The following is an 18,816-nucleotide window of genomic DNA, read 5'->3' as shown; positions in this document are numbered from 1 at the left end:
TATTGTATTTGCTATGATCTCTATTACAATGGTTAATAGTGATGTTGAGAACAGAAATCCTTGCTTTGCTCTCAATCTTAGGTAGAAAACATTTGACTTTCACAATAAATGTACTGTTAGTGGTAGGTTTCCTGTATATTTGATAAACTTTTTCTGAAAGCTTTTTGCTTCTATGTTTTTGAGGGATAGTGGTTTTTAACTTTTTTTTTCTACAGGAGGGTTTTCTTGTATCTGGAATTTAGCTTCAAGGCTAGGCTGACCTGATAAAAGGAGTTCAGAAGCGGAAGTGGTCAATCTTCCTCTTTTTTAGTAAAAAAAAGTCCATGTTATATTGATATCATTTTGATATGTTTAAAAGAATTTTCCAGTAAAGATATCTGGTTTTGACATTTTCATTGTACATTGTCTTTTAATTATGAATACAACCTCTTTATTAGTTATGGGGCAATTGATGTTTCCTATTTCTTCCTGTGTCAGTTTTGGTAGTTTGAATTTTAATGGAATTTCTCTAATCCATGTTAATTAATTTATTGGCATAAAGTTGTTCATAATATTCCCTTATTTATCTTTTTAATGAGTCTAGAATCTGTGGTGCTGTCCCCTCTTTTGGTAATTCTATTTTCTGTTATTTTTTTTAATCAGTCAAGTGGGATGTTCATCAATTTTATTACTCCCTCCAAAGAGCCAGTTTCTTTTTTTTTTTTTTTTTTGATGTTTAAGTGGGTCTCAGTGCAATTTATTTTGTTTCCCTTACATGAAAATAGTCCACAGTTTAAATGCATAACTCTCCATTTAGGCACATTTGAAATAGAAGCTAGTCCCTGAAATGAATGTTACAGCTTTTCTTTTTTTTTTAAATTTAATTTAATTTAATTTTAAATTTTATTTAAAAATTTTTTTTACTATTTTTCAAATTCCTTTCCCATTTAGATTATTACAGAATATTGAGCAGAGTTCCCAGTGCTATACAGTAGGTCCTTGTTGGCTATCTGTTTTAAATATAGCAGTGTGTACCTGTTAATCCCAAACTCCTACTCTATCCCTTGCCCCCACCCTTCCCCCCTGGTAACTATAAGTTCATTCTCTAAGTCTGTGAGTCTGTTTCTGTTTTGTGAATAAGTTCATTTGTATCATTTTTTTTAAGATTCCACGTATAAGAGGTATCATAACCCAGTTTCTGATTTCATTGATCTTATCTGGGTTTTATTGATTTTTAAATTTTATACTTAACTGATTTCCACTCTAATCTCTATTGTTTTCTTCTTTATTCTATATTTCATTATTCTTGTTAATTAATTTCATTAATTTTGTCTGTTTTAATGTGAAAACTTAGATCATTGATTTTATAATTGTTTCTTTTGGAATGGAGTGTTTAAAGCTATAATTTTCTAAAAAGTACTTTAGCCACATCTCAGAAATTTTAATAAGTTGTATTTTATTATCATTCAGATCAAAAAACACATTTTAATTTCTCTTGTGATTTATTCTTTGACCTTCACATATTTATATACGTGTTGCTTAATTTCCAAAATTAGGCTATTCCCAGAATTTTTGTTAGTGTTTTCTAATTTTATTTGGGTACAATATAGAATTCAAATTCTATTATATTTTATCTCATTCATTTAAATTTATATTTTGCATGTTTTATAATGCAAATACTGTGTTAATCTAGGAGGCATGAGTATAAGTTATTAAACACATGCCCATTTATTGTATAAACTTCAAAAATATTTTGTTAAAGGAGTTGTGATCTCTCATGGAGCCCATTGGAGGAAGAAATGCAGAAGAGCAAGAACTTAGGCAGCTCCATGGGTTTGGGGATAAAATTCACAAACAGAAAGAATACTTTACCAAAGAGATTGAAACTCTAAAAAAGGACGAAACAGAAATTTGGGAGCTGAAGACCTCAATAAAGGAGATAAAGAATGCATTAAAGGCATTGGAAATAGAGCAGACCAGATGGAAGAATTAGGGAGCTCAAAGATTGAAATCTAGAAATGATACCTGTAGAAGAGGAAAGAGAATTAAGATTTTTAAAAAAAGGAGAAATTCTGCAAGACTATCCAACTCTATTAGGAAGTGCAACATTAAGATAATGGGTATCCCAGAAGGAGAATAAAGAAAGACAGGAGCAGAGAGTTTACTTAAAGATATAGTAGCTAAGAACTTCCCAAACCTGGGGAAGCAACTGGATATACAAGTCCATGAATCTAAGAGAACAACTAATTATCTCAATACAAAAAGACCTTTTCCAAGGCACATTATATTAAAACTATTGAAAGTCAATGACAAAGAAAGAATTTTAAAACAGCCAGGGAAAAAATGATCATCACCTACAAAGAAACCTGCCCTTAGGCTACAGCAGATTTCTCAGCAGAAACTCTATAGGCCAAGACAGAGTGGAATGACATTCTCAAAATACTGAAAGATAAAAACTGTCAGCCAAGAATACTCTATCCAGAAAAGTTACCCTTCATAAAGGTACCTTATGAAGGAGAAGTAATGGCTTTCCCAGACAAACAAAAGCTGAGGGAGGTCATCACCACTAGACGTGCCTTACAAGAGATGTTGGAAGGAGCTCTTCTACCTGAAAGGAAAAAGCAGAAGTATACAAAACTTTTAGTAAGGTGATAAATTGACAGACAAAAGCAGAAAATTACAACTCTATATCAGAATATGTTGTTGAGCAATTGATTATAGCATAAAGGTTAAAGGGAAAAAAGCATTAAATATAATTATAGCTACTTCAATTTGGTAACAAACTTACAACATAAAATAGGATACTTTGAGACAACAAAAACATAAAAGGGGAAGAAAAAAAGGTTAAGATCCATATAGGCAAATGAAAATGAATTCTATCAGTAGAAAAAGGACGACTTTATCTATGAGATGTTTTATAGAAATCTCATGGCAACCACAAAATATAAATCCAGAGCAGAGCGAGAAAACACTAAAAAAGGGGAAACTGAAAAAAAATCATAGAAAATCACCAAATTAAAATGGCAGACAAAAACAGAAGGAAAAAGAATCAATGGAGATATAGAGCAAACAGAAAGGAAAAAATAAAATGGCAATACTAAGTTCTCATTTCATAATCACCTAAATATAAATGGATTGAATTCACCAGTCAGAAGACACAGAGTGGCTGGATGGATTAAAAAACAAAATTGAACTATAGCTCTAAAGACAAACATAAGCTCAAAGAGAATGGATGAAAGATGATATGCTAAGCAAATGGCAGCCAAAAGAAAGTGGAGGTAGACATACTTATACCAGAGAAGACAGTGTTCAAGCCAAAAAAATGTAACTAGAGACAAAGATGGACATTATATAAGGATAAAGGGGACATTTCATCAAGAAAACCTAACTGTGATTAGTATATATGCACCTAGTATAGGATCACCATTACCTCAATGGATAGATCATCCAGATAGACAGTTAACAAGGAGACAGAGGCCTAAAATGAAATATTAGACAGGATGAACTTCATAGATTTATACAGAACATTCCATCCAAATGCAACAGAATACATATTCCTTTCATGCACACATGGAACATTCTTAAGGATAGAGCATATTTTGGGACACAAAACAAGTCCCAATAAATTTAAGAAGATTGAAATTATATCCAGAATCTTTTCTTATCACAGAGTTATGAAACTAGAGATCAACTACAAGAAGAAAGATGGAAAATCACAGAAATGTGCAAACTAAACAACATGCTACTGAACAACTATTAGGTCAAAAAAGAAATCAAAGGATGTGGAGAAAAGGGAACCCTCATGCATTGCTGGTGAGAACGTAAATTGGTGCAGCCACTGTGGAGAACTGTATAGAGGTTCCCCCCAAAATTAAGACTGAAACTACTACATGATCCAGCTATTCCACTTCTGAGCATTTATTCAAAGATTACAAAACAAAACAAAACACTAATTTGAAAAAATACAGGCACCCTTATGTTCATCATAGCATTATTTACAATAGTCAAGATACGGAAAAAATCTAAGTGCCTGTCAACAGAAGAATGTATAAAGGAGATGTGTTTTTGTATATAGAATAGAATATTACTCATTCATTTAAAAAGATGAAATTTTGCCATTCATGACTACACAGATTGACCTTGAAGGCATTATACTAAGTGAAATAAGTCAGATGAAGAAAGACAAATAACATGATTTCACTCACAAGTGCAATATAAATGGAAGAAACAAACAAAATAAATGAATAAACCAAACAAAAAGAAGCCCAAAGGTAGAGAGAACAAGTATTGGTTACCAGAGGGAAAGGAGGTTAGGGGGTCAATTCTATGGTTACACATGGACACTAAATCCTTGGTGGTGAGCATGCAGTCATGTATACAGAAGTCAAAATATAATACTGTACACACAAAACTTATATAGTGTTATAAACCAATAAAAAGTACTTTAATATTACCTGTGAATTTCCATAATACCAGCTATCTATTGACCAGGTAATATCTAAAATAGGAGTCATTTTACTCACTGTAGAATATTTTATGAGACTTTATACACTTTCTGTCACTAGAAACAATAAATTTGAACTTGTGAATTCTCAGACATAGTACCTCGATACTTTCCTTGCAAACAACAGATAAGTTTCTGCTCCTTAAATTAAGGTTACGACAATAATAATTACCACAATTTATTAAATGTCAATAAAGTTACTGAATGCCAGAAAAAATATGAGTCAGGACATAGAAAATAAGGATAGTGCATGTTTGGATGCTACTGAAACACAAAGACTAGATAAATAAATACAACTCGGTCCTGTGCTGTATATGAAGAGATGCAACGCCAACAAAATGACACAAAAAGATAAACTAAAGGGGTTAGGAAACATATCTGGCAAAGATGAGCCTAAAGAGAGTAAAAAGAGCAGTATTAGAATTCAATTCAAAAAGATTCTGCAACTGAGCTCCTGCATTTAATTCTCAACACAGTGGCTAGAAGGATCCAATTAAAGCATAAAACACGTTAGGTCGTTTCTCTGCTCAAAACCTTCCAAGAGCTTCCATCACTCTCATCGTGAAAGTCAAAGTCTTTGCTGTGACTCATGAAGACCTACTCAGTCTGACCCCTGTTGCTTTGTGAACCCACCACACCACACCACCTTCACTGCCTCGGCCCCAGCTGTTCCTTGAAACCAGCAGGCATACCCCTGTTCAAAATCTTCTTCATTTGCTGTTCTTACAGCCTGACATACTCAGATACTCTCTCTCAGTGAAATGTTCCCCGACCAGCCATTTTGAAGGTCACCCCACTCACTGCCACACAGAATGCCTGTTCTTATTTTTTCTACAGCACTTCTCACTATCCAGCATGCCTCGTATGTTTACTATTTTGTTTTGTTTTTGTCTGTTTCCTTCACTGGAACATAAACTCCACAGGCAAGATTTTTGTCATTTTGTTCACTGATATATCCCCAGAGCCTAGCACAATGCCAGCACATAACAGAAATATTTGTTTAAATCAGAAATATGTGCAGAGTATGGTACTTCATACAGAAAATAAAGAATAATTTAATTTAATTGAAGACACGTCTTCAGGGAGTTTTTGTATATGTACTGAGTGCTTTCTGTGTGCTAAACACGGTTGCATATATTCTCTCACTCACTTAATCCTGACAGAGGCTGTGACATCATCCGTACTATTACTTTCCCTATTTTACAAATGAGTAAACTGAAACATAGACAGATGGTGTGACTTCCCCAGTTCTGCTCTTTTCATCGTGTTGAGTGTTCGGTGACATGCTGTGACCTACACAGAATCAAGATAAGAAAAATGTTTGACTTTTACACAGACAAGAGCAATGAGAGACACACCATCAGACAGCCTGTGTGAAAGCATCTCAAGGTGTAGGAACTGTATAATGTAATGCAGCTGATGTGGTTGAATTACGTTCGCATTTATACGTCTGTATCTCTGTAGGAACAAAATTTATCTTGCTGGCTTTGTATGCAGTTGAAATCCCCTAAAAGATTTTATATGTATGATTAGTAAAGTAATGATGATGGTAATTATTAGTAATAATTAGGCATTATCATGTTATTAGTGCCTCATAAGCGCTTACTATCTGTCAGGATCTGTGCTGAGCGATTCAGATAAATTATGTCATTAATGCCCCAAACATCTCAGTGAGTTAGGAGCTATTAGATCCTCAGTTTACTGATGAGGCACTGTGTTAGGGAGGGGACCTGAGTAAATAGCAAAGAAGTGGTGTGTCTGAGATTCGAACCTGCGCTGTTTAACTCTAGACACATAGTCTTCTTTGAAGGTTGGTCGTGTGATGAACGATTATCCAGTAAATCATGTTAAGGTAGTTAGCTATGAGGGAAAAAAACACCCACTTTAGATCCCTATCTCTTGTCACACATCAGAGTAAATTCTGAGGGACCAAGGAGTAAATTGTAAAATGTTCAACCGTATTTAGTCAATAAAAATAAAAGCGAATATTTATCAAAGCGTTTTCTGGGCTAAAGTACAACAGAAGAATTGCCAAGGAAGAGCACAATAGATTAGACTGTATAAAATGAAAAACCATTTTATTGACAAAGAGAAAGATAATTGAAATGACAAGTAACAATATGAAAACTCTTTCTCTCAAAGAGTTAAATCAATTAAAATGAGTAGGAAAATAGTATTAATTCAATTGATAAAGACACAAAAGGCTGGGGCAGTCAATATCTTAATGAACATCTGGAAAACACTGAGAAAAACGTTCATTCTCATTAGTAACATGGAAATGAACAGAAGTGATAAAATTATCAATAAATGGCAGTTAATGATCATGGTATGCCATTCTACATTTAATCATATATTATGAGTATAGTTGAAAGGTAAATATACCACTAGACATCAAACTGCATATACCTGTCTATGTAACTATGTATATGTGGATAAAAATGAAATACAAAGAAGAAAGCATTATATCAATATCAAAAATAAGAATCCTCTGCAAGTATATTCTTTCCCAACTGCAAGTTTATTCATGAGAGACAAAGTACAATCGAGCATCTAAGTTCAGGGCTAGTAAACGCTGCTCCCAGCCGTATACTCTTGCTGTGACAGAGAAGGATAAGGTTCATTTAGACACCCCTCTGTCCTTCCACCTAATCATTAGTTCATTTCCTCCACCAGGCACATCTGCAACTTGAAATAATACAGTTCTTATCCACCATAGAGCTGAGTGGTGGGCTTAGATTATGCATGATATTCTAGGGGGCCAATACATTGTTCCACTTGGTGGAGAATGTTCCTACCTTCAGATGCAAATGGGTTCTTCTTTTAGCCAGCTAAGTTTCTTTATGTAAACTACACTGTGCATTCCATGAGGTCCTTTGTTGCTGTTGCTGTTGTTTTCTCAGATATTTTATTCTCACTCTTGAAATCCTCATTCCAGGAGCCTCATCCTCTTGCTCCAAGTTTCTTTTTTTGTTGTTGTTGTTAACATCATTATTGGAGTGTAATTGCTTTACAATGGTGTGTTAGTTTCTGCTTTATAACAAAGTGAATCAGCTATACATATACATACATCCCCATATCTCCTCCCTCTTGCGTCTCCCTCCCACCCTCCCTATCCCACCCCTCTAGGTGGTCACAAAGCACTATTGCTCCAAGATTCTTTTTAAGCTTCCAGAAGGGGCTGTTCACGCTGGGACTTCCCTAACTGCTCTTTCTGCAAATGACCATTTGCTCTTAGATCCCATTTCCTCCTCTTTCTTGGAAGACTTTGTTTTGCTAAGGAAGGCTGTGTGAGTGGTAAATTTTCCAAGTTCTTCCAAATGCTGAAAATACTGCTTACTGCTTTTACACTTGCTTGATGAATTGCTTATCTATAGAATTGCAGGCTCCAATGTTTTCCCCAAGAACATTGAAGGTATTTCTCCCTGTCTTCAAACATTCAATATTGCTGATGAGAAATCTGATCTATTCTATTTGAAAGGGATCTGACTTTTTCTTTCTGGAAGCTTTTAGGATCTTCTCTTTATCTTTGGTGTATTGAAATTTTATAGCAATGTTGTCTCTTTGTGGTTTCTTTTTCCATTCTTTTTGTTAAAATGCAGTGACTTTTTCCACTCTGGGAATTTGCCTCCTATTATTTTTGCAAAATTCATTCTCTGCTATGTTCTGTTCTCTCTTTTTGGAACTAGCTGGAATTTGTCTCATATTTTTTTATCTCTTGACTTTTTAATAAACTCCTTCTTTGAAATTCGTTTTTTGTTGTTGACAATCTTAGTATTGTTTTTCAAGAGCTCTTTTTGTTCTGGTATCTGAACACTAATTAGACACCATTTTAAGTTTTCTTTTCTATTCTTGGAATTATCTCTTACTTTTCCAAAGTCAGTTCTCCTTTACATTTATCTTGGCCTTTCTCTTTAATGTTCTAGGTTTTTGTTTGTTTGTTTTTTTAAATGATTTATTAACTATCCATAGGGGAAAAAAGGCACAAAGACAAAAACAAGGAATTAGAAAGGTTGATTGGGACTTCTCAGGGTGTGCTTGTATGTGCTTATGTGGAGGTGTTTTTGAATGGACAGTTATGACTTTGTTAGATGCCTTTTGGTGATTATTTAGGTGAGATCTCATTATATTATCTTAAATCTGAAACACTGATGAGAGTGAGAGTACACGGTCTGGGGGCATTATTAAATCATCAGACCTTAAATTCCAGAGCTGATATTGTCAGGTTTTTGGTTACAATTTGGCAAAACCCATTTGGGAGGCTATTTTGCAAAATAGACAAAGAATCCTAAACTATTGTATAGTGCTTATAGCAGAAGAACCTTAAAAGCACTCTAAAATTTTACCCAGTAATTTGATTTTTCTGATACATTCTAAAAAATAAATGACTTTAAATAGGAAAACAGTTTGATCAACACTTTTTTACTGCAGAGTTCTGTATTAATGTGAAAGAATGTAAGCAGTTTAAGGGTTAGACTAATGGTATACAGTGTCTATAGAATATTTTGTAATATTAAAATGTTTTAGAAACATTTAGAATCCATAGAAATATTTATGCTGTAATATTAAGTGAGTAAATAGAATGCCAAGTTACAGTGGAATTTGTTTTAAATTTGTATAGAAAAACTAAACTGAAATATTAATAGTGGAACAGTGGGATTGGGGTGCTTTACTTTTTAAAAAGAAGCAATTTATATCATATTTTATATTTCATAAATCCATATTATGTATTTAATAAAATTCCAAAAGGAAAAATTAAACCTATGAAGTAACAATAACAAAAGACTAGGAGAAACACACACACACACACACAGACATACACACACAGACACACACTCAAACAGACACACACACACACATCATAACAAGCACCAAAGAGAACTCATTCATTTTCATCTCCTCTGTCATCAACTATTTTCCACTATCTCATCTACTATGAGACAGTGGAAACCTATCTCACACACGTAACTGTGTTGCTTCTCAGCAACGAATTAGCTCATTTTTATACATGTCTGCAATGTTTGATACAAAATGTGTTGAAAGGTATGACTAATATTCTATTGTAATCTCATATTTTTTTACATCTCATATAAGCAATTTCTTTTTCATTTGTAAACTCTGTGGCAAGACTAATTTATATAACTAATAATGGATATTGGGAGGTAGTATTTCAATAAAAATATTTTAACTTTTTTACAGTTAATTTTGCTTTCAAATTGGCAGATAGGTTGACCACACTTACAATTTTTAAATACAAATCTAAAAATATTATGGTGCACAAAAAGGTAATACATAGGAAAATTTGGAATTAAACAATAGTTTTCCTAAGTGTTAAAACTCTACAAAAATTAAGGAAATATCACAGATTTAAAAGAATGAATAATATTAAATGCATTAATCAAAACAGCTGCTTCTTCTTAACTACTAATTATAACCTTTTGAATAAATTAAAAATGAAATTAAGTGAATTGTAAAATTTAACTAAAATTTAATTTAATTACAATTTAATTGTAATTTTAACTTATTAAAATAAAAAATAACTATATTTTGTTTGCTTTTATCAATCCTGCAGCACATATTCAAAACTTGTAAAATATTCAAAACATGGAATCTGCACAAATCTGGCAATTACCTTCTATTGATCCATTTTTATAGCACTTAAAAATGTGAAACACTCAAGCTAAGATTGTGATAACAACTTTCTAGAAAATATGCAGAAGTGCATATTTTCTTCTTTTTTCTGCCTCTTTATTCAGCTTAATTCCATTTTGAAACTTTTGTAATAATTGTAAATTTTGTTGTGTTCTGTATGGTTTTGAAGGAAATTCATATTTATCCTAAATACATTTTAATATTTTTGTAGAAAAGGACCTAATTTGATAAAGAGTAGTATTTTGCTTATTATTAGTGTAATAAATAAAAATTTAATGTGTACTTCATTTCTGTAAAATAGTCAAAGTTTCATACCAATCTCCTTGAACTCCATGAATTCAGACCTCCGCATCACTGTCTTGTCAACCAAAGAGGCAGCCAAAGAGGAAGCACATCACCTGTCCCCATCCAGGGTCTGGGCGGAGGAGACTCAGTGTCACTGTTGATGGAAGTTCTGGTCCTAAGGTATCGCCATCTTTGATACGTCCACTCTCAATCAATCAGGACTTCTGAGGGACCTTATTAATGATATCTAAGAGATGGTGGTATTAATACATTGTGCACAGTATAGCCATATTTGGCAAGCATGTTAAATTGAAGTTCCATTCCATAGATCCTGTATTCTGATACAGGCGTATACTATGCATTGTTCATCTCGTTAAATGGGAAGTCTGTGATCTAATACATTGTGCAGATGCTATAAGTAACTGCTTTTGTGGACCGAGTTGTCTTCATTTCATAACCCGAGAAAGTGTAGAGGAATGAGTTAAGCATAATCAATCTTCAACATTTTATAGCAAATCTCTCTGCTGGTCTTAGTTTTCAAAATTCATTTGAATTTTCTTGCTTGGAAGGGAGCAATTCTTAACAGTTCATCTGCAATATTTTCCTTTTTAAAAATATATTTTCTCTGTCTTTTTCTTATTCTCACTTTAGCTTTTATTTTGTCTTGTAAACAATAACAAGTGATAGTTTTCTTTGTATCCATCTGAATGTTTTCAGTAGTACATTTTCTTCTTTTCGCCAACTAAACAATGCTTCTTCTTTTCCTCTTTTATATTGTTTCTCACTTAATGTTTCGAGGATTTATTCATCCTTACGTGATATGTTTGTACAATTGTTGACTGAGTCAGTATTAGTGAAAATGAGAACCTAGAGTTTGGTAATCAGCCTTTCCCGGAGGTGCTGTTTCTGAAATGCAAAGGAAAAACTGAAGTGCGATCCAAGAAAAGTCACTGAGGCGGGCGTTGCTGTTATTATTGTATTATTCATTACTTCTGTTACCGTCATTGGCGCCATTATTACATTCGTTGTAAGTGTCATCACGAGGAGAGCAGCTATACAGATTTATTTTAAGTGGCGATAACATCTTATAATTTATCAGCAGATGTGTTTCCAAATGATGGCTCCGAAAGAGCTCTTCTAGCTGAGGTTAGTTGATTGCTGGTAAACTAGAGAGAATATACAGCCTGAACTTTTCTTTTGTGCCTACCTTTCATTGTTTGTTCCACGTAAATATCTTGTCATATTGATTTTAATAATGGATGGTTTTTGAGTAGATCCTTCTAAATCCTATGACACACTGAGGTTTATGTACATAAATATTAATTCTATGGTGCCCTACAACATTTTTCTAATCAATCGACTACCCTGCTCAGACCATTTTTACTAAGCTATTTTAAATGAAACTTCAAAGACAGTCATTCAAAATGTGATGGATACATGGTAATATGCAACTCAGAATCATAGTGTTAGAAATGCCAAGCAAAACTCTATCCTGGTTACCAGAAGCCTATGATTTCAGATGCATCTCGGTTCAGGCATTCATATACTTGACGGTGATTTGTACAAAGATCATTTTCATGAGAAATGTACAAGGATAAATATAAAGATGACAACCATTCTTTCTTCCTTAAGGGATATTTTAGTGTGATGAAAATAAATAATTTCCAAATAGTGCAAAGAATTTATATCGTTCTCTCTTCTTCAAATAGGTGATGTGGGTATGCAATTTGTGTCGAAAGCAACAAGAAATCTTAACCAAATCAGGGGCGTGGTTCTTCGGAAGCGGCCCTCAGCAGGCAAGTCAGGATGGAACCCTCAGCGATACAGCTACAGGCGCTGGTTCTGAGGCCCCGAGAGAAAAGAAATCCCGGCTGCAGGAGCGATCTAGGTCTCAGACCCCCCTGAGCACAGCCACTGCCTCTCCCCAGGACCAGGTTCCCCACAGCGTGCCGCCCGACAGGAGAAAGGGGGCTGAGCCCTCGCAGCAAGCCGGGAGGCCTGAGCAGAAGCAGGCTTCTTTCAGGTCTAGAAGTGAGCCTCCCAGAGACAGGTAAGAGGTCATCAACTCTTAAGCAAAAGGCAAAGTCTTAGATGGAGAGCAAAGCCATCTTCAAGAATTTAACTGCTAGGCTATGTGGAAGGGGTACTTCTCAGGCCCATGAGGAAGGCGACACTGGGCCTGGGCTGTCTCTGTCTAGAATGTATCCTTCCTTAGGAGACCTTTGCCGAGAAGCTTGTCTTTCATGCACGGATGTAAACAAGTCATCTGACTCAGTCACCCACCTGCACTACTAACTTCCAACCCTGAACTGAGAACAGCTCTTGGACCATTTATTTACTGTTTGAGTGAGTCCTGTAGTTGAAAGTGTGCTCTGAGACAAGAGGATGGGGGACTGACCCACTGGAGGGTGTGTGGGTGCGTCAGCAAAGCCTTCCTAGAGGACATTTCTTTTACGCTGAGCTTTGAAGGTGACTAGGGATGAGCCAGGTGAAGGGCGGGATGGGTGCTCCAGGTAAGGGCGCTGGCACCTGGCTGGAAGGAACAAGGCCGGTGGGACAACCCGAAAGATGCTATGGGCTCGGGGGTGAGTAGCAGAGAAGGGGAGCGAGTGGAGAAGAGGTGACTGGTAGGGTCTGAGTGCCTAGGTCACATTGGGCCTTTTAGCCAGGTTAAATTTCATAGACTTTATCTTAGAAATAATGGAAAGCCTCAGAGGATTGTAAGCCTGGGCTAACATGATCAGATTATTTCAGTTTGTCGATTGAGTCATTCATTTGGGCCTCCCTGGTGGCGCAGTGGTTGAGAGTCCGCCTGCCGATGCAGGGGACACGGGTTCATGCCCCAGTCCGGGAAGATCCCACATGCCGTGGAGCGGCTGGGCCCGTGAGCCATGGCCGCTGAGCCTGCGCGTCCAGAGCCTGTGCTCCGCAACGGGAGAGGCCACAACAGTGAGAGGCCCACGTATCGCAAAAAGAAAAAAAAAAAAAAACAGTGGATTTGTGACCAGACAGGATGCCGTGCACTAGGCAACAGTGCTGACAAGGAGGACATGGCCCTTTTCTTCCCGAGGCTGTGAGTTTGGGGGACCAGACGGTTATCACTAAGCGTGGCTGCTTTTTGTCTGTGTGACCCTTATTTATTCCACTGGGTGGGAGGGTAGGACCCACGGAAGTCTTCTGCTATCTTTTTCAAACAAAACCCACACAGTAAGATCAAAGACTTCAGAGCTGAACAGGTCTGGATTCCAGGCCTGGCTCTGCCACGAGGGGTCACAGGCACCTTGCAGTGGTTGCATGAGCACGTGTGCTCAGCAGCTGGCCCTTGGGTGGCCTCCAGTGAATGCAGCCAGTAGCCGCCGTGTGTTTACCATCACTGAAGACCGCCAGGAACCAGAGGGCATAAAGATGCTTTGTACAGGGTCCCTTTTCTCACAGATCCTGGGGAAGAGACCACACCATCTCCGAGAGAAGACAGAGCCCCGGGCAGTGAACTGGCCCAGAAAGGTGATGTGATCAGAGCTAGAAAATACAAACACGAGTCCTTTGGGAGCCACAGGAAAGAGGAGTGTCTTATGAATTCAGGTTTATAGGACAGCCAGGAACGTGTGGTGGGCAGACGGAACAGGAAAGGCCATGACAGGAAGACTACAAGAGCCACTTCAGTGATGGCAGGACTGGTGAGAAACTGCTGAGTTAAGGGGAGATGAAGATATCGAAGGGGCAGTTCAGGATGGCTCAGAAACAATGATCTCTTTTAAACAAGAGGAAGAATTGGGCGCTGTAAAATCTCTAAAGGGAAAATATGAGTCCTGTTTCAGATAGAGGGTGAAAAACTACAAAGAATTTAAGAGTAAGGGCCAGGAAGAGGCTTTCTGATGAAAGCTGAAAAAGACTGATAAGGGCAAATAGCCTTTCTGATTATATAAATACTTAAGACAACAATGAGGACGTGGGGCTGGAGGAAAAGGCAAGGAGAGCCGGGTACCAGTCAGGGTTGGCCTGCTTCAGAGAGAGAAGGAAGACAGAAGGAATGGCCGTCTGTTTAAACTACTGAAGAACTCGTGGTCCTACTTTGTACACTCATCAGGAGCTAGTGGGAATGGAACAATTAAGGTAGAGGTGAGAAAAGGCCTATTCAGTGAAGCAAAGAATCAGAGAGACTGGAGAAGTCCCATTTGCATAATACTCTATCCTTTCATAAAGCATTTTCACAGATGGTGTCTCCTTTAATCCTCACACAAACTCTGCAAGGTAAGTGTCATTTATCAGCATTTCAGAAAAAAAAAAAAAAAAAAAGTAAACTGACTCAATAGAAACTTCCAGCAAGCACAGCTCTGCCTTAATGAGCTACTAAAAGTTTGCAGTGCATTCGTCACTCTTACGAAAACTCTATTTGATAATGACGGATTGTATTCATAGTAGACCCCTTACACTGGAAAAAGGCAATACTACCTTTGCAATTCCTCCCTCCCTGAAACCCCCTTCCACTTCAAAGGGCCGAGCGATCTAAATGCCTCAAGCAGCATCGGCCATGCTTCTATTTTGCTATTTTGAGCCACTGGAAACCCTTTGCCCTTTCTTTCCATCGTCACCAGACCCTCCTCAAACTGACCCCACAGCTCAGCAACTACTACTTTGGAAAAACCACAGCAGAAACTGCCCTACTTTTTCCCATCTTGTATATTATTCTCAAATTTTGTTCATGAATTCTGCTTTTGGACTTCCAATCAAACCATGTTCTCTCTGGAAAGCCCTCTCTATGGACCTCGGGATTCCAAAAAGAGCCTTGGTTGCCCCTATTTTAGTTGCATAGTACAGCATACAGTGCCTGAATGCTTACCTGAGGTATCCCCTTTTTGTAACTTCTGGGGTCGATGCTGGGACTTTCCCGAATCAGATGGACTCCAGTGTACAGAAGGGCTGGAAGGGGTATCTTAAACAGTATAGCTTAAATATTCAGAATGCCAAACCCTCTTCCGTTACTTTATCTTTGCCACTGCCTCCCAGAGGATGGAGAGAAAAGTAGGACACAAAACGGGTTTCTTTTTTCATATTCTTTTCCATTAGAGTTTATCACAGGTTGTTGAATACAGTTCCCTGTGCTATACATTTTGGACTGTTTTCTGAAATGAGGGAGAAGGCCAGGGATGGGGAGAGGGAGGAAAAAGTAAAAATTATTTCAAAAATTTCAAGATTTCTATTATATTTGCCTGGGGAAGGTAAAATGAAGGCTAAGGTTCAGCCATTTATTCTTCCTAACCGTCTCCCTAAAAAGTGGTGGGGTGCACATAACCTCATAAAAAGTACTTTCGTTCTACTATTGAGGAAGTGCTATTGGAGTTGATTCCTGAAATGGACACACTTGGATTCACGTTTCTTTAAAAGTTTCAGTTATAATAAGAGATTGTTAATACATTTTGCCCAAATATATATCAGGTATATATAAATATATATATATATCGTTTTGATCTGATATGTACGTATTACCGTTTACTCCTCGATTATTACCTATATTATTTTTATCGAGAACATTTTAAAGTCTTTGATTCACAAGCAGAGGTTCATAAAACTTGTTCATTTACTGAGTTAATTTGTTGATTTTTAAAATGATCTAGTTAATTTATAGAGAATTTAAAGTCTGAAAGCCAGTTGTGAAGGCCCGGAATATGCTGTGAGACAAAGGAGCCTTATTTAGAAAGCTACTCAGATATACAGGTTTGATGTAGTTCTTTTATCACCTCGCTTTTTAATTAGACATCGAAGTATAAATAATTATTTCCAAGGATGCTTCTGGAGTCTGGTCTTCGCCTTGAGCTTTACACATTGCTCTCCTTCTGGACGTTCTTTTGTGCATCACAGGAAGAAGACCCCAGGGGTCGCCGAGCAGAATGGCAAAGGCGCGCCGAAGGGCGAGCGGAAACGCGCGCCCAGGGCCTCTGGGCAGCCCGCGGAGGGGCCCACGGAAGAACGGGAGCGCAAGGAAAGGCGGGAAAGCCGAAGGCTCGAGAAAGGCCGGTCCCAGGACTACCCCGACGTGCCAGAGAAACGCGAGAACGGCCCGGCGGTGGAGGCCGAGAAGCAGAGGAAGGAGGAGGAGTACCAGACCCGGTACCGCAGCGACCCGAACCTGGCGCGGTACCCGGTCAAGCCGCCGCCCGAGGAGCAGCAGATGCGCATGCACGCGCGGATGTCCCGCGCCAGGCACGAGCGGCGCCACAGCGACGTGGCCCTGCCGCGCACCGAGGCGGCAGCTGGGCCCGAGGGCAGGCCCGGCCCGCGCGCGCCCAACGCCGCCCGGGTCTCGCCTCCCGCCTCGCCGCGCGCCTACTCGGCCGAGAGGACCGCGGAGGCCCGGGCGCCGGGCGCCCAGCCGCTCGCCGAGCCCAGCCCGCCGGCGCCCCGGCCCGGCGCAGGCCCCGCCGACGCCCCGGAGCCCAGGGCCCCGGAGCCGCTCCGGAAGCAGAGCCGCCTGGACCCCGGCGCGGCCGTCCTCGTGCGCAAGGCCAAGCGCGAGAAGGTGGAGACCATGCTGCGCAACGACTCGCTCAGCTCCGACCAGTCCGAGTCCGTGCGGCCGTCTCCGCCCAAGCCGCATCGCGCCAAGAGGGGCGGCAAGCGGCGCCAGATGTCGGTGAGCAGCTCGGAGGAGGAAGGCGTGTCCACGCCGGAGTACACGAGCTGCGAGGACGTGGAGCTAGAGAGCGAGAGCGTCAGCGAGAAGGGTGAGCGGCGCCGCGCGGGCTCGGGCGCGTGCGGGGTTGGATGCGCGGGTGTGGGGATCCGAGGTCAGCGCGCGGAGCTGGGGGCGCGTGTGCCGGGATGCAGGCGCGCGTGTGGGCCTGGAGGAGTGTGTGCCGGGATCCGAAGCGCGAGCGGGGGGCTCGGGGGCGCGTGTGCCGGGATCCGAGGCGCGCGTGCGGGGCTGGGGGCGTGTGTGCCAGGATCCTAGGCGCGAGCGGGGGGGCTCGAGAGCTCGTGTGCCGGGATCCGAGGCGTGCGTGCGGGGCTGGGGGCGTGTGTGCCGGGATCCGAAGCGCGAGCGGGGGTTCGGGGGCGCGTGTGCTGGGATCCGAGGCGCGTGTGCGGGGCTGGGGGCGTGTGTGCCGGGATCCGAAGCGCGAGCGGGGAGCTCCGGGGCGCGTGTGCCAGGATCCGAGGCGCGAGCAGGGTGCTCGGGGGCGCGTGTGCCTGGCTGGCAGGTGCGCGCGTGCAGGATTTAGAAGCGCGGCTGGTAATGTCCAACAAGGTGACTGTGACTGTATCTGACGCTGCTCTACGGTATATTAGAAACTGCTGAGAAAGTAAATCCTGAAAGTTTTCGTCACAAGAAAAATTTTTTTTGTAAGTGGATGAGGGCATGGATGTTAAACTTACTGTGGTAGTCAATTTGGCATTCTATGTATGTCAAGTCGTTAGGGGTACACCTTAAACTTCCACGGACCTATGTGTCAATTATGTCTCAATAAAAGTGGGGGAGAGAAGTGGGACCTGGAATGCTCCGGCCAGCCTCGCAGCGGATGGAAGGTTGTCCTATATATATATATTTCCGGAAGTGGGATTTAAAAAACGTAATCACGTGTGCCAAATTGGGGTTACAAGAGTTCTTCATGATTTTGGTTGCTCTCATCCTGGGAAATTCAGTACACAGTCTTGTGTTTTTAAGTTATTATTCGGGGGTGGGTTTATTTGGCTGACAAAAGGACGTGTACCTTCTTTTACACTTCAGTGGCGTAATGCTCCAGTCACAGAGGTAGCGTTTTTCAAGTTTCAAATGAATCTTTCTTACAATTTGTAAACAAGTTACAAAGTTTCTATCATGCAGATGTTATATATCGTGTTTTGGTAGTAACTTTGCAGTACAGATTTCATTTTACCTATTACAGTCCAAAAGATTTTGGAACATTTCGTGATGGGCTGACTTTTTTTTTTCTGTCTAAACCTGCACTGTACAATACCATAGCTATATGTAGATATTTAAATTAATTAAAATTAAATAAAATTAAAAATTCAATTCCCCACTCACCCTAGTGCTCAAGAGCGATCATTCCAGAAAATGCCTTTAAGTGGCACTGGTCTAGAAAATACTTCAATTTAATGTTAAAATCACGTGTTTGTTTTGAAGATTCTCCTCATTTTGCTGCTGTTCCCTTAGATTTAAACTGGCCACAGCAGTAAATTCAGTGGTTGTGGTTTTCATCTTTGTTGTGGTGCTGGGGTTCTTGGTGTTTTTCTTAACGAATTCATATATTGAGGTGACTGACTATTTTTACAGTTTTTGACTTGCTTTAGAATCGGTAAATTACACAGTTAGTATTATGTTTTATAAAGAGAATCACTTCCTCATCTTCTCTGCCTGCAAACTGCGTGCATGTGGATCCACCCTCTCTCCCACCGTTCTG

General features: G+C 39.5%; 1 protein-coding gene across 21 annotated transcripts in view; it reads left to right on the top strand.

Moving 5' to 3' along the window:
* The window catches only part of RIMS1 (regulating synaptic membrane exocytosis 1), a 474,653-nt gene that overhangs the window by 241,431 nt on the left and 214,406 nt on the right, over positions 1 to 18,816 (top strand). For all 21 annotated transcript variants that reach the window (XM_060030385.1, XM_060030379.1, XM_060030380.1 and 18 more), the window contains 2 exons: positions 12,127 to 12,467; positions 16,277 to 17,139. In XM_060030385.1, the coding sequence (XP_059886368.1) occupies positions 12,127 to 12,467; positions 16,277 to 17,139 (1,204 nt within the window). The remainder of the gene's footprint in view (positions 1 to 12,126; positions 12,468 to 16,276; positions 17,140 to 18,816) is intronic.

Source organism: Delphinus delphis, chromosome 14 (genome assembly GCF_949987515.2).
Source record: "Delphinus delphis chromosome 14, mDelDel1.2, whole genome shotgun sequence".
NCBI lineage: Eukaryota > Metazoa > Chordata > Mammalia > Artiodactyla > Delphinidae > Delphinus > Delphinus delphis.
This window is presented reverse-complemented; position numbering and strand designations above follow the sequence as displayed.